At 33.9% G+C, this 12,968-nt stretch overlaps 1 protein-coding gene across 6 annotated transcripts in view; it reads left to right on the top strand.

Annotated features, from left to right (window-relative positions):
* The window catches only part of HOOK3 (hook microtubule tethering protein 3), a 106,523-nt gene that overhangs the window by 55,810 nt on the left and 37,745 nt on the right, over nt 1-12,968 (top strand). For 5 of the 6 annotated variants that reach the window (XM_036102348.2, XM_036102350.2, XM_078069558.1 and 2 more), the window contains exons 10-13: nt 1,148-1,288; nt 2,870-3,071; nt 7,301-7,411; nt 8,116-8,203. In XM_036102348.2, the coding sequence (XP_035958241.1) occupies nt 1,148-1,288; nt 2,870-3,071; nt 7,301-7,411; nt 8,116-8,203 (542 nt within the window). The remainder of the gene's footprint in view (nt 1-1,147; nt 1,289-2,869; nt 3,072-7,300; nt 7,412-8,115; nt 8,204-12,968) is intronic. The other variant, XM_078069556.1, reaches the window with a different exon arrangement.

The raw sequence follows: 12,968 nt of genomic DNA, 5'->3' as shown, positions 1-12,968 counted from the left end.
CATGTTTTTAATGGAAGATTGTAAGAATGCCATTTTCTCAGATTATTATATAATTTGAACTTGATTCCAATTTAAATTTTATTTTCAGCTAGAAGTATTGATGAGCAAGAGATTCCCGGATCATTTACACACAAAGTATAATAAGGGAGTACTTACTGTGTCCAATGTTGAAATGTTCTATTTCTGTACTAATTTTAAAAACTTGGTACTGGTGCAGCAAAATACAGACAAACTAGTAACACAAGCAAAGATCCAGAAAGCAACCCAAGTGTATTTAAAAAAAATGTGTAATATAATAAAGGTGGCAATTTTTAATTAATAGGTAAAGGTTAAATTATTTGTTAAATGGTTTGGGGGTGGGTAGTGGGTAGATATTTTGGCAGGACAAGTTAGATTCCTACATTATATCATATACTAAAATGAATTCCAGGGGAAATTGAGAATTTCGGTGTTAAAAATGAAACCATATAAATACTAACAGAAAATATAAGATAAAAGAAAAAAATTTCTAATCATATACTAAAAGTGGAAACTATAAAGTATAAAATTCAACAGTAGAATTACATAAAAAATAAGAATTTCTGTTAATATTCAATATTTAAATAAATTTAAAGTAAATAATAAATATTTGTGACATGAGAGACAGGCTTGTAAATCAAAAGGAAGGATTTATGTTACGCAAAACAAAATAAGAAGTAGGAATGGTATTATCCATATTTGGAGGGGAAAGATCTACGAATAGCAACCATACTGGAGGATACACTCAAAAATGTTAACAGTATGATCTATTTAGATCAATACATGATTTTTATCTTCTTTGCTTTTCTGTATTTTGTAAATTTTCAACAAGGAACATATGTTAATTTCATTGTCAGAAATAAAACTTTAAATGAATTATATGTGCTGTATTTTGAAAAGTATTTCTTGACATCTAATTTTCTGAATAGAGGAGTGGTAATTAGTTGTTAAGTTTCCGCAAGCCTTGGACCAGTGGAATTCGTTTTCCGGACGGTTAAAACTTGGAGGTAGAGCTTATGGTCACAGAAGATTCAAGAGTTTATTCTCATGTTTTTTTACTTCCTTTTATTGTTCAAAGGAGAATTGTTAATAAATAGTACTTTCTTGGTCTATTTTGTTTTGGTTACAGACTAGAAGCAGCCAAAGATGATTATCGTATACGCTGTGAAGAGTTAGAAAAGGAAATCTCTGAACTTCGGCAACAGAATGATGAACTAACCACTTTGGCAGATGAAGCTCAGTCTCTAAAAGATGAAATAGATGTTCTTAGGTAAACAATCTTCCCATCTTGTTAGAATCTCAGGCCTGTCATCACCCAGAACAGCTCTACCAATGATGTTAACAAACTCTAGGATCTCTGAACATAGCACGGTGTTTAAGAGGACTTAGACCTTCCGGACTACCTGAGTTCAGATTTCAGTGCTACCATTTATTTAATCCCTGTGTAACCATTTTCTAATCTGTAAAATGGAGATGATGCACATATCTACCTCAGATTTATATGCAGAACTGAGTTTATATTTCTAAACAGTTGGGACAGTATCTGGCAGGTAAGTGCTATATAAATGTTAAATAGAAATTAACCTTCAACCACTGCTTCATATTTGTATAGCTCTGGAGCTTTTCTTATTACGCCTCCTTTTCTTTAATTTCAAGTCCTCTGATCACTCAGTCTTCCTCTTCCTCGGATGCTGTCACACCCACGAGGCACCATTTCCTTGCTGGACCATTTTATCTGCACTTTGTTCTCTCACCAAGTGCCTTCACTCCCTGCCGCCTCGTTTTCTGACCATTCCACTTGTATAGCCTATCCTCTGTTGGATGATTCCAGCCATTTTTACTTTTGCTCCTTGAATACCAAGAAGGAGCAGAGAAAATCACATAGTGATATAGTTTTGTCCTGCTACAAATTCATGATCTTTACTCTTCGTTGGGTTGGTTCTTACCTGTGGTCACTGTTCTGCTGCTCATCATAGATAGTTCTGTCTCCCATTCCTCTCATAGCTAGTACATATTTCCATAACTTCTCACCTGGATGCCCACCCCCCACACCTCTCCATGCCTTAGTCTCAGGAGATGGCATTGTCTCCTGCATCAAAGAAAGGGGCCATGAACTATGGGACTCTCCATGTCCTATACTTCCTGCAGCTCCTAACTGCCCTGCATTGCCACCTGTCTTTTCATTTTTGCTTTTAGAATGTAGACTTGTTATTCTTTCTCATGTCCAGTACTGATTCCTTTTTCAGTGCTCTGAGTCTCAACACTTCTTGCTTACACAAGGACTGTGTTACATCAGTCATCATTTCTCTTCACATTTGGATCTCCCACCTTAGCATATGTTTGTATGTTTAGGTCTCTTTCCTCTTAGAAAAAAAGACTTATTACTCTCTCCTTCCCTCCAGAACAAATTTTAGATTACAACAAGGTGAAATTTACATGGTCTCCTTAACTCCCTAAAATTTGCCACCTCCTGCCCCCACTACTCCTTGAAAATAGCTGTTCCTGTGGTCATTAATAACATTCTAATTGCCAGATCATTTGGACACTGCTCAATGTATTTTGCTTTTGAGCTACATGTGACTCTGCTGGTTACCCCTCCCTTCCACACACCACCACCACCACCACCACCACTTGCTTTTCCTTAAATTATATAACATTCTTCATTACACATTTTGCTGTAATTTTGGTCATATTTTTTAGCCTGAATAAAACATTAATCTGGACTCACCTTTGGTCTTACAATTTCATTAGAATGTGTTCTTTTCTGGCAGTCCCTCTTGGGTTAGCACTTTTAAAACCGCTTTACAACTCTGGATGTGTTTCTGATTTCTGATTTCCCATCTCATTCTAGACATTCTTCTGATAAAGTGTCTAAACTAGAAGGCCAAGTGGAATCATATAAAAAGAAGCTAGAAGATCTTGGTGATTTGAGGCGTCAGGTTAAACTCTTAGAAGAAAAGAATACTATGTATATGCAGAACACTGTCAGTCTAGAGGAAGAGTTAAGAAAAGCCAATGCAGCTCGAAGTCAACTTGAGACATATAAGAGACAGGTAAAAAGAATAGTAACAAAGTTTCTTGGTGATGTTTTCAAGCAAGTTCTCCATTATAACATTGTGGCTTACCAAAAATCCACTTACTTTGTTTTCACAGTATTGTTTTTTACCTCTGAAACTTAGGGTTTTTTATTGTTGTTGTTGTTTTTTAACTCCGTTTTTAATTTTAATTCCAGTATAGTTAACATTGAAACTTAATTCTTATCCAGAGGTTATTGACTAGTGTCTGTAGCAGATCCTTCTATTTTTTATTTTTAAGTTATTATGTAATACAAAATACACAGAACTAAAAGAATAATACAAGTATCTATGCTTAAAGAATAAAACAGACTCTTCCCCTCCCCATTATAGTTATCACTGTGCTGTTTTGTGGTTTTCATACCATGCATCTCTTTATTCATTTGGTGCATATATATTAGTTCATATATATATAATGTATAACGTTTTTGACATGGTTTAGAACTATATAAATGATATAGTAAAAGGACTCTTCTGTGATTTACTTTGCTCAGTATATTTGGGAAATTTGTTTATGTTGATAGGTATAGCTTTATTCATTTGTACTGCTATATGGTATCCTATTGAGTCACTATACCACAATTTATCCATTTTCCCATCAAAGGACATACAGGATGTTTTAATTTTTTTTTTTTTAATTATAAATGCCACTATGCATATTATTGAACATGTCCTCTTCATGTGTGTGTAAGTTTTTCAGCTATAAGGAATTTCTTCCTTAGGGTGTCTTCATTTAATTAAATATTACTAAATTGTTCTTCAAAGTGATTGTATTACTAAATAGCAGTTTTAATGAATTCCTATTGTTCCACATCACCAACACATAGTATTGTCATACTTGAAATTTTGCCAATTGGATGAATATGAAATAGTGTCTTCTCATGATTATACTTTGCATTACCCTAATTACAAATATATTTACTGATTACAGTTCTTTTGTGAATGGCCCATTTTAAATCTTTTATTCATTTTTAAAATTGTATTATTTCTTTTTCTTACTGATTTCTGGAAGTTCTTTACGTTCTTGCTATTAATCTTTTGTCAATTACACTTGCAGCATTTATTTTCTGCCAATCTGTAACCTCTTTACTTTTTTTGAGGTTAATTTTAAGATAACTTTAAATATCTTTTTATGATTTGTGCCTTTTATGTCTTAGATCATTTCCGACATAAGGGTGTAAGCCAACCTCTATTTTCTTAACAAAGATTTAAAGTTTGTTTTGCACAATTAGGTCTCTTATCCACATGGAATAAGTTTTTGTGTAGGATGCTAGGTTAAGGATCCATTTGATACTTTATTGTCTATGTAGGCAACCATTCAACCTAGTGGCGTTTATTTAATAGTCTCTTCCACAAGGACCTGCAATTTCTGTCTTACCACATACCTAAAGTTTCCATCTTAAATGTAAGTGTGTTTCTTGGCATACTCTTCTGTTTCATTGGTTTGTTTGTCTGCTCTTACACCAGTACCCCACTTATTATTACCTATAGATTTTTAGTCATATTTGATAACACAGATAACACACACCTTGTTCTTTTTCAGAGCTGTCTATTAGACCTTTTCCTTTGCTTTATACCCAAAACCTTTGGGTTTGGAATTACATTGACGCTGTTGATTAATTTGAAGAGAACTGACATCTTTATGACAATGAATGTTCCTATTGGTGAATACATCTTTCCATTTATTTAGGTCTTCAGTGTCTTTCAGTGAAGTTTTATAATTTTCTTCTAAATGTCATGTACATGTTTTGTTATATTTACTCTTAGGTACCTTATTCGGATTTTCGGATTTTGTAACTGCAATTAGCAAAAGAAAGGATACCATTTTCAGTTTGTTGCTCATTTAAATGATTGAAATTGATTTTTATGTTCATTTTACAACCATGCCAGATTCTCATATTACTTCTAATAATGTCTGTAGGGTCTCTAGTCAGAAGTCATATACAAATAAAAGCAGTTTTTTCTTTCTTTCTACTCCGTACCCTTTTTTTCCTTCTTAATCAGCATGTTTGACCTGTAATACAACTCTGAATAGAAATAATTATAGTAGGCAATCATTTCTTGTCGATTTTATACAGAATGCTTTAAATGTTTTACCCATATATTATTAGCACATTTTACTCAGGTTGTCTGTCTTTAGATGCTGAATTTAATCAACTCCTTTTCCTACACCATGGAGAGATTCCTGTACCGCTCCTCCTTTCTATTAATGTGATGAATTATATTAACGGATTGTTGATGCTTAAACCATCCTTGCATTCCTGAGTTAAACCTCATAGAGTCACTGAGGATTTGTTGTTTTCACATTGTTAGATTTGCTTTGTTCATTTTACTTGGAATCTTTTTCCTCTCTGATTCAGTTGAAGTTCTCTATCTCATACTTTCCTGATCTGATTTTGGCATCAAAACTATATACTAGCTTAAAATCAGTTGAAGAAGTTTTAATAGAATAGCTCTGTACACCATGAATGACTGGCAAGTTTTTTTGCTGGATACATTTCTTCCCAACATTTTATTATGATATTTTCAGTACACAATAAAGTTGAAAGCATTAGTGAACTTGAATGTGGACTGAAAATTACCCCAAATAAAAGTACCTCAGAGAAACTATATGTGAAATTTAAAAATATTAAAATGAGATGACTTAATTAGAGTTACAGAAGAGAGAACAGCAAGAATTACAGAAAGACATTATTTGAAGAAAAGAATTACTGAATAGGGGCACCTGGATGACTCAGTAGGTTAGGTGTCTACCTTCAGCTCTGGTCATGACCCCAGGGTCCTGGGATCAAGTCCCACATCTGGCTCCCTGCTCAGCGGGGATCCTGCTTTTCCCTCTGCCTCCTTGTGCTCTCTCTGTGTCAAATAAATAAAATCTTAAAAAAAAAAAAAAAAAAAAAAAGAATGCCTGAACAATTTTAGAACTAATGAAGGACATCAGAGATAGTATTAGCAATGAATTACAAAAAAAAAAAAAAAAAAAGAATTACAAAATAAATAAGGAATCTACAACTAGAAATATTGCAGTACAATTCTGTAATACATGAATTCTACCTATTTTGATCTGTGGCTTACTATACTTTGTTTTTCAATGATAGTATTTTTCTTTCCTCAAGTTCTCTTTGAGTATTCTTTCAAACCTGCCCGATCATCTTCCTTTCATAATTTAGATTTCTGCCTTTATTTTCTTTATGTATTCCATAATTTAGATTTCTGTCTTTATTTTCTTTATGCATTAAACCTCACATTTTATAACTGATAATTCCAATCAAATCTTTATAGGTCTTATTCTACTGTTTTGTTGTTGTTGGTACTGTTAATGTTTTTCTAACTGGTGTTCATAGTAGCTTCTTTATGGCCTTTGCTCTTTGATTTGGCTCATCTTTCTCTTTGGGAATACTTGGGGGTTTGGGTTGATATTGTGTTCCTCCAGACAACATATGTTTTGTTTAGGCCAGATATTTCACAGCACTACCAACCAAGACTAAATTAATTGCTTGAGTTAGGATTTGCCAGATAAGGCATGTGGTAAAAAATGTCAACAAATCTACATATTAGCAGGCCATAGTTAGAATCAAAATTTCAAGTTACACTTCATTAGACCCAGAGTACTCACTGTAAGACAGGCAATCTTCCTTACTGCTTTTTCCAGCTAATGGATTTTTTCCTAACCTGCCTGTTTACTGACTCAGCACCTTTTAAAGCCCAAGGTGGTTTAACAACCACATCTTCCTTTAAATTCAAAGCTCTAGGTTCCTGGTATTAACAGTTGGTGGATGCCTCATGGTACCGCATAGCTTCCATACAAACTTCTCACTGCAGTTTTCACCCCTGAGGGTTTCCCTTACTTTCTTGTAAGCTTAGCTCTGCAATTGGACTTTTTCCCCTCGTGTTTCTTTGGCTTTGTGCTGAAAGAGTTTCAGACTCCTTTGTTATCTGTATAACAGGAAATGGAAGCTGTCCTGTAGGTTCTTTTGTAATTTTGTACATTGCTATTCTGGATGATCTGGTTTTAGAACCCATAATGTCTGGGTAGATGTTTGTTACTAGTTCTCTCTGTTGGGGTAGGCTGCTATATCCTACACTTTTTTTTTTTTTTTTTTTTTTAGTATTTTGTGGGGAGGGAGTTTTCATACCTTTGCAGAAGAAAATAGTGAAAATTTTCAATGTTTCAAATTATACAAATTAATGGTACCTTTCTGAATCAGGTAGTAGAACTACAAAATAGATTATCTGAAGAATCGAAGAAAGCAGATAAATTAGATTTTGAATATAAGCGGCTAAAAGAAAAAGTTGACAGTCTTCAAAAAGAAAAGGATGTGAGTATAATAAGGCATTTTGGTTTTGAGCACTGCTAAAATTAAGATAATGATATTTAATTCCTTCTATTTATAAATTTTTTAATTAGAGATCCTGTTTGTTTTTTAAATTAGAGAAGATTTACATTTGTGTTTCAGAAATAAATCTAAAATAAAAGATTAAAAGAATAATTTTATTTCCACTAATTTCTTTTGTATATCTTTATCTTTTCTACCACTGTTGCTTCTTATACATTGTTTTGCTCATTACTTTCTATAAATTTGTGTAGCTTTTTTGTTTTCTTTAGAATTAATACAGAGGACACAATTCTTTTTGTTGTTCAGCATATTTTGAATCTTCTAAAAATGTTTTTACTTTGTAATGGTTTATGAATATTTAAAGTCTTTGCTGTTTGATTTTTTTTTATGTCTAATGAAAGGAATGTTATTTGTATAATGTACTTACATTAAGGACAGAGTAGACACTTTTCTTATGTTTAACTGTGAATAACATTGCCTTGCACATACTAGATATTGAATATTATTGAATGGGAAAAAGTTTGTTGTAATATTTTCCTTTTATTATGATCTTTCTGTGGAAGATTAAAAGGTGAAACATGCCCATTTTCACTGCTGTTCATCATTCTCTTAGTAAGGCGAAGACCACCGATGAATAAATTCATAAAACTTGAAGCTAACTTTTCTTCTTTTTAATGTCCCTCCAGAGGTTAAGAACAGAAAGGGATTCCCTGAAGGAAACCATTGAAGAGCTTCGTTGTGTACAGGCTCAAGAAGGACAGCTCACAACTCAAGGTAAAAACATTTCAGTAACCAAGATTATTTATTTCTTATGATAACAGTAGGAATTTTAGCTTCAGGGGTACCTGGGTAGCTCAGTCAGTTGAGTGGCCAACTCTTGATTTTGGCTCAGGTCATGATCTCAGGGTCCTGGGATCAAGCCCCATGTTGGGCTCCATGCTCAGCAGGGAGTCTGCTTGAGGATTCTCTCTCTGCCCCTCCCCCCCACTTGCACACACTCTCTCTCTCTCAAATAAATACATACATTTTTTTTTAAATTTTAGATTCATTTTAAAGTGCTTGCAACAATGGATGAAAATGAAAAATTAGTGAACAGGCTGTGAAGTTGATATAAATTCTAAACTGTTAGCCAGATTTTATGGTAAACAGGCTATAGTAATGAGACCAGATTTACTTGCCTATTATTTTAATTTAAATATTTGAATTTTATCAGGTCAAAAGCATAAACATTTGTTAAATCATTTGTGTTAATAATAAACCTGGAAAGTTTTATTCTGGAAAGTTTCTTATGACCTCTTTAAAAGTCAAACTTTCTAAGTCAGTGATTTTTTTTTTTCCACCTGAGATATGGGGTGGATATCAATCCATTACAGAACTTCTGTCTAAAGTAGAACTCTGCTGTTCTCGTAGGAAAGGAGCAGCACTTAGCTCAGGGTTAGTCCCTACCACTTTTGTCACCATGCTGGCAGATTTGGAGCCCAAACAGTGACTTGTACAGCTTCACAGTTGTTTGCTCCCCTCTAGGAGCAACAAGCCCTTGGCTTTTCAGTTACCCAAAACTGGAATTCTTCCTTTCCTCTGACTATACCCTCCTTTTTCTCTTCATTCCTTCTACGGATTACATTGCACCTTTAACCCCCTCTCTGTTGTTTCTGTTGGTAAGCTGGACAGCTCTCTTCTGGCCTCGTTTTCTAGCTTAGACAGCCTGTCTAGCAGCCATTTTAACTATGTTTTCATCACCACCATCTTTCCTTATGCTGAAAGCTTGTCAAACCTTAATTCAGATAGCCTAAAGTTTTTTTCTCTATTCCAAATTAACCAGGACCAGCTAAAGACAATTATTTTCTCTTTTTTCTTTTTTTTATTAAGGTATAATTGACATATAACATTATGTTAGTTTCAGGTGTACAACCTAATGATTTGATATTTGTATATATTGTGAAATGATCACCACATTAAGTCTAATTAACATCCATCAACATACACAGTTACAAAATTTGTTTCTCTTGTGATGAGAACTTTTAAGATCTACTCTCAGCAACTTTCAGATATGCAGTACAGTACTATTAACTATAGTCACCATGCTGTACATTATAGCCTTGTGACTTATTTATATTGTATCTGGAAGTTTATATCTTTTGAACCCCTTCACCCATTTTGCCCACCCTCCACATCCCACCTCCGGCAACCACCAGTCAGTTCTCTATCTATGAGCTTGGTTTTTTGGTGGTGTTTTTTGTTTTGTTTTCTTTAGATTCCACATAGAATTGAGATCACACAGTATTTGTCTTTCTATATCTGAGTTATTTCACTTAGCATAATGCTCTCAAGGTTCATAATATCACAAATGGCAAGATTTCATTCTTTTTATGACTGAATAATATTTATATATATACACACACACACCCCCCACAATTTGTTTATCCATTTATCAATTGATGGAAATGTAGGTTGTTTCCATGTCTTAACTGTTGTAAATAGTGAGGGCACAGATACCTCCTCAAGTTAGTATTTTCATTTCCTATGGATAAATTCCCAGAAGAGGAATTGCTGGATCATATGGTATTTCTATTTTTAATTCTTTAAGGATCCTCCATACTGTTTCCCACAGTAGCTACACCAAATTACATTCTCTCCAACAGTGCACAAGGGTTCCCTTTTCTCCACATCCTCACAACTTGTTATCTCTTGTCCTTTGGATAATAGCTGTTCTAACAGGTGTGAGGTGACCTCTCATTGTGGTTTTGATATGCATCTCCCTGATAGTGACGTTGAGCATCTTTTCCTGTGTCTGTTGGCCATCTGTTTGTCTTCTTTGTAAAAAATGCCTATTGAGGTCCTCTGCCCATTTCTTAATTGTTGTTTTTGCAGTTGAGTTGTATGAGTTGTTTTTTATATTAACCCCTTATCAGACACATGGTTTGCAAATATTTTCTTCCATTTAGTACATTGCCTTTTCATCTTGTTCATAGTTTTCTTTGCTGTGCAGAGGCTCTTTAGTTTATAGTAGTCAGTAATAGATTTTTGCTTTTGAGAAAATTATGTATGTTTTCACACACACACACGCACACACAACTATTTCTGAATGTAATTGGACCCTTATTGCTGCTTGGTAATCCTTTCATGTATCTCTAATCAACTGTATGAGTTTTCCCAAAATTTAGGAATCAGCCTAAGCCTTAATTCTTTAACTCTGAGCTCCTATATCCTCAAGAGAGACCATCTTATGTAAACTTACACATTTGTTTCTTTGCTACCTATAAACCCATATGTTTTAACCTTATTTACATATATGTTGTTGACCTAGCCGTTTTGCTCTAAAAATTTATCCTAATGAATTAAACATCATTTATAATAGTGAAATTTAGAAACAGTCTAGAAGTTAGCAGTCTCATTCAACTGTATCCTGTAGAGCCATTAAAAAGAATGAAGTATATTTTGTATGCCTGACATGGAGAGTTGTGTATATCATTATGTTTAAAAAGTTGGTGACATTGTGATAAACACTGTTAGCAAGCTAAGAATAGAAGGAAACTTCCTCAAGCTAATAAAGGACAGCTATGAAAAACCTATAGCTAACCTCATACTTAATGATGAATATTAAATGCTTTTCCCCTAAGATCAGAAACAAGGCAAGGATGATCACTCTTTTTTTTTTCTGTTTTGTTATTATTTACTAAACTCCAGTATAGTTAACATACAGTATTATATTAGTTTCAGGTGTACAATATAGTGATTCAGTAATTCTATACATCACTTAGTGCTCATCAAGATAAGTGTACTTCTTAATCCCCATCACCTATTTCATCCACCCCCCCCACCCACCTTCCCTCTGATAATTGTCTGTTCTCTATAGTTAAGTGAGAGTCTGTTTTTAGGTTTGTCTCTTCCTTTTTTTTTTTTTCTTAGAGTGGGAGCAAGGAGGGACCAAGGGAGAGGGAGAGAGAGAATCTTAGCATTATACTCTGTAGCTGCATCCATGTTGTTGCAAATGGCAAGATCTCGTTCTTTTTTATGGCCAAATACTATTCCATATATACCACCTCTTCTTTATCCATTTACCTATCATTGGACACTTGGGTTACTTCCATAATTTGGCTATTGTAAATAATGCTGCCATAAACATAGGGGTGCATATAAGGGTGTTCACTCTTGCCACTTCTATTCGTCATAGTATCAGAGGTTCTAGGCAGTGCAGTCAGGCAAGAAAAAGAAATAAAAGGCATTCAGATTGGAAAGGAGGATGTAAAAAAAAATCATAGAACTAGTAAGTAAGTTCAGCAAAGTCTCAAGATACAAGATCAGTATATAAATACCAACTATATTTCTGTGTACTACTAGTAAATAATCTGAAAATGAAATTACAATAGTATCATAAAGAATAAAATGCTCAGGAGTAGATTTAACAAAGAAGTGTAAGCTTGAACACTAAAAACTATAAATCACTGCCAAGATAAAGATCTAGATATATGGGGACTCATGGGTGGCTCAGTCGGTTAAGTGCCTACCTTCGGCTCAGGTCATGATCCCCAAGGTCCCAGGATCGAGTCCCACATCAGGCTCCCTGCTCAGCTGGGAGCCTGCTTCTCCCTCTGCATGCTGCTCCCTCTGCTTGTGCTCTCTCTCCCTCTCTCTGACAAATAAAATTAAAAAAAAAAATCTAGATATATGGAGAGACAGTCCATGTTCAGGTATCAGAAAATTCACTCTAGTTAAGATTGCAGTTCTCTTTATTGATTTAAAGATTTGATGCAATTCCAATCAGATTCTAAGCAGACTTCTTTGGTAGAAATTGACACGCTGATCCAACAATTTATATGAAAATACAGAGGAGCTAGTATAACAACAACAACAAAAAATCATGGAACGGAAAAGCTCACTACATTCTGATTTCAAAACTTACTATAAAGCTACTATAATTAAAAAGCATGAAATTGACATAAAGATAGACATGGAGATAAATAGAGTGTACCACATTAATAGAATGAAGGAAAAAAAACCATCTGATCATTTCAATTGATGCAGAAAAGACATTTGACAAAATCTAACACCCTTTCATCATAAAATACACACACATAAAAAACACCTCAATAAATTAGGAAGAGAACTAGAAAAGATATTTCCATAACATGATAAAGGCCATATATGACAAACCCACAGTGCACATCATACTCAGTGATGAAAGATTGAAAGCTTTTCCTCTAAGATCAGAAGCAAGACAATACCAACTGCCACCACTTCTATACTTCTATTCAACATAGCACAGATGTTCTAGCCAGAGCAATTAGAGCAAAATTTTTTAAAAATCTAAATTGGAAAAGAAGAACTAAAACTATCACTGCAGATGACATCACCAAAATCAAAAAACACCTCTTAGAACTAATAAAATGAATTCAGCAAAGTTGCAAGATGCAATTCAGTTATATTAGCTGCAAAAATAAATTATATATGTGTATGCTAATAATGAACAGTACAAAAAGGAAATTAAGAAAATTTTATTTACAATAGGATCAAAAAGAATAAAATATTTAGGAATAAA

Source organism: Halichoerus grypus, chromosome 3, assembly GCF_964656455.1.
Source record: "Halichoerus grypus chromosome 3, mHalGry1.hap1.1, whole genome shotgun sequence".
NCBI classification, from domain to species: Eukaryota; Metazoa; Chordata; class Mammalia; order Carnivora; family Phocidae; genus Halichoerus; species Halichoerus grypus.
This window is presented reverse-complemented; position numbering and strand designations above follow the sequence as displayed.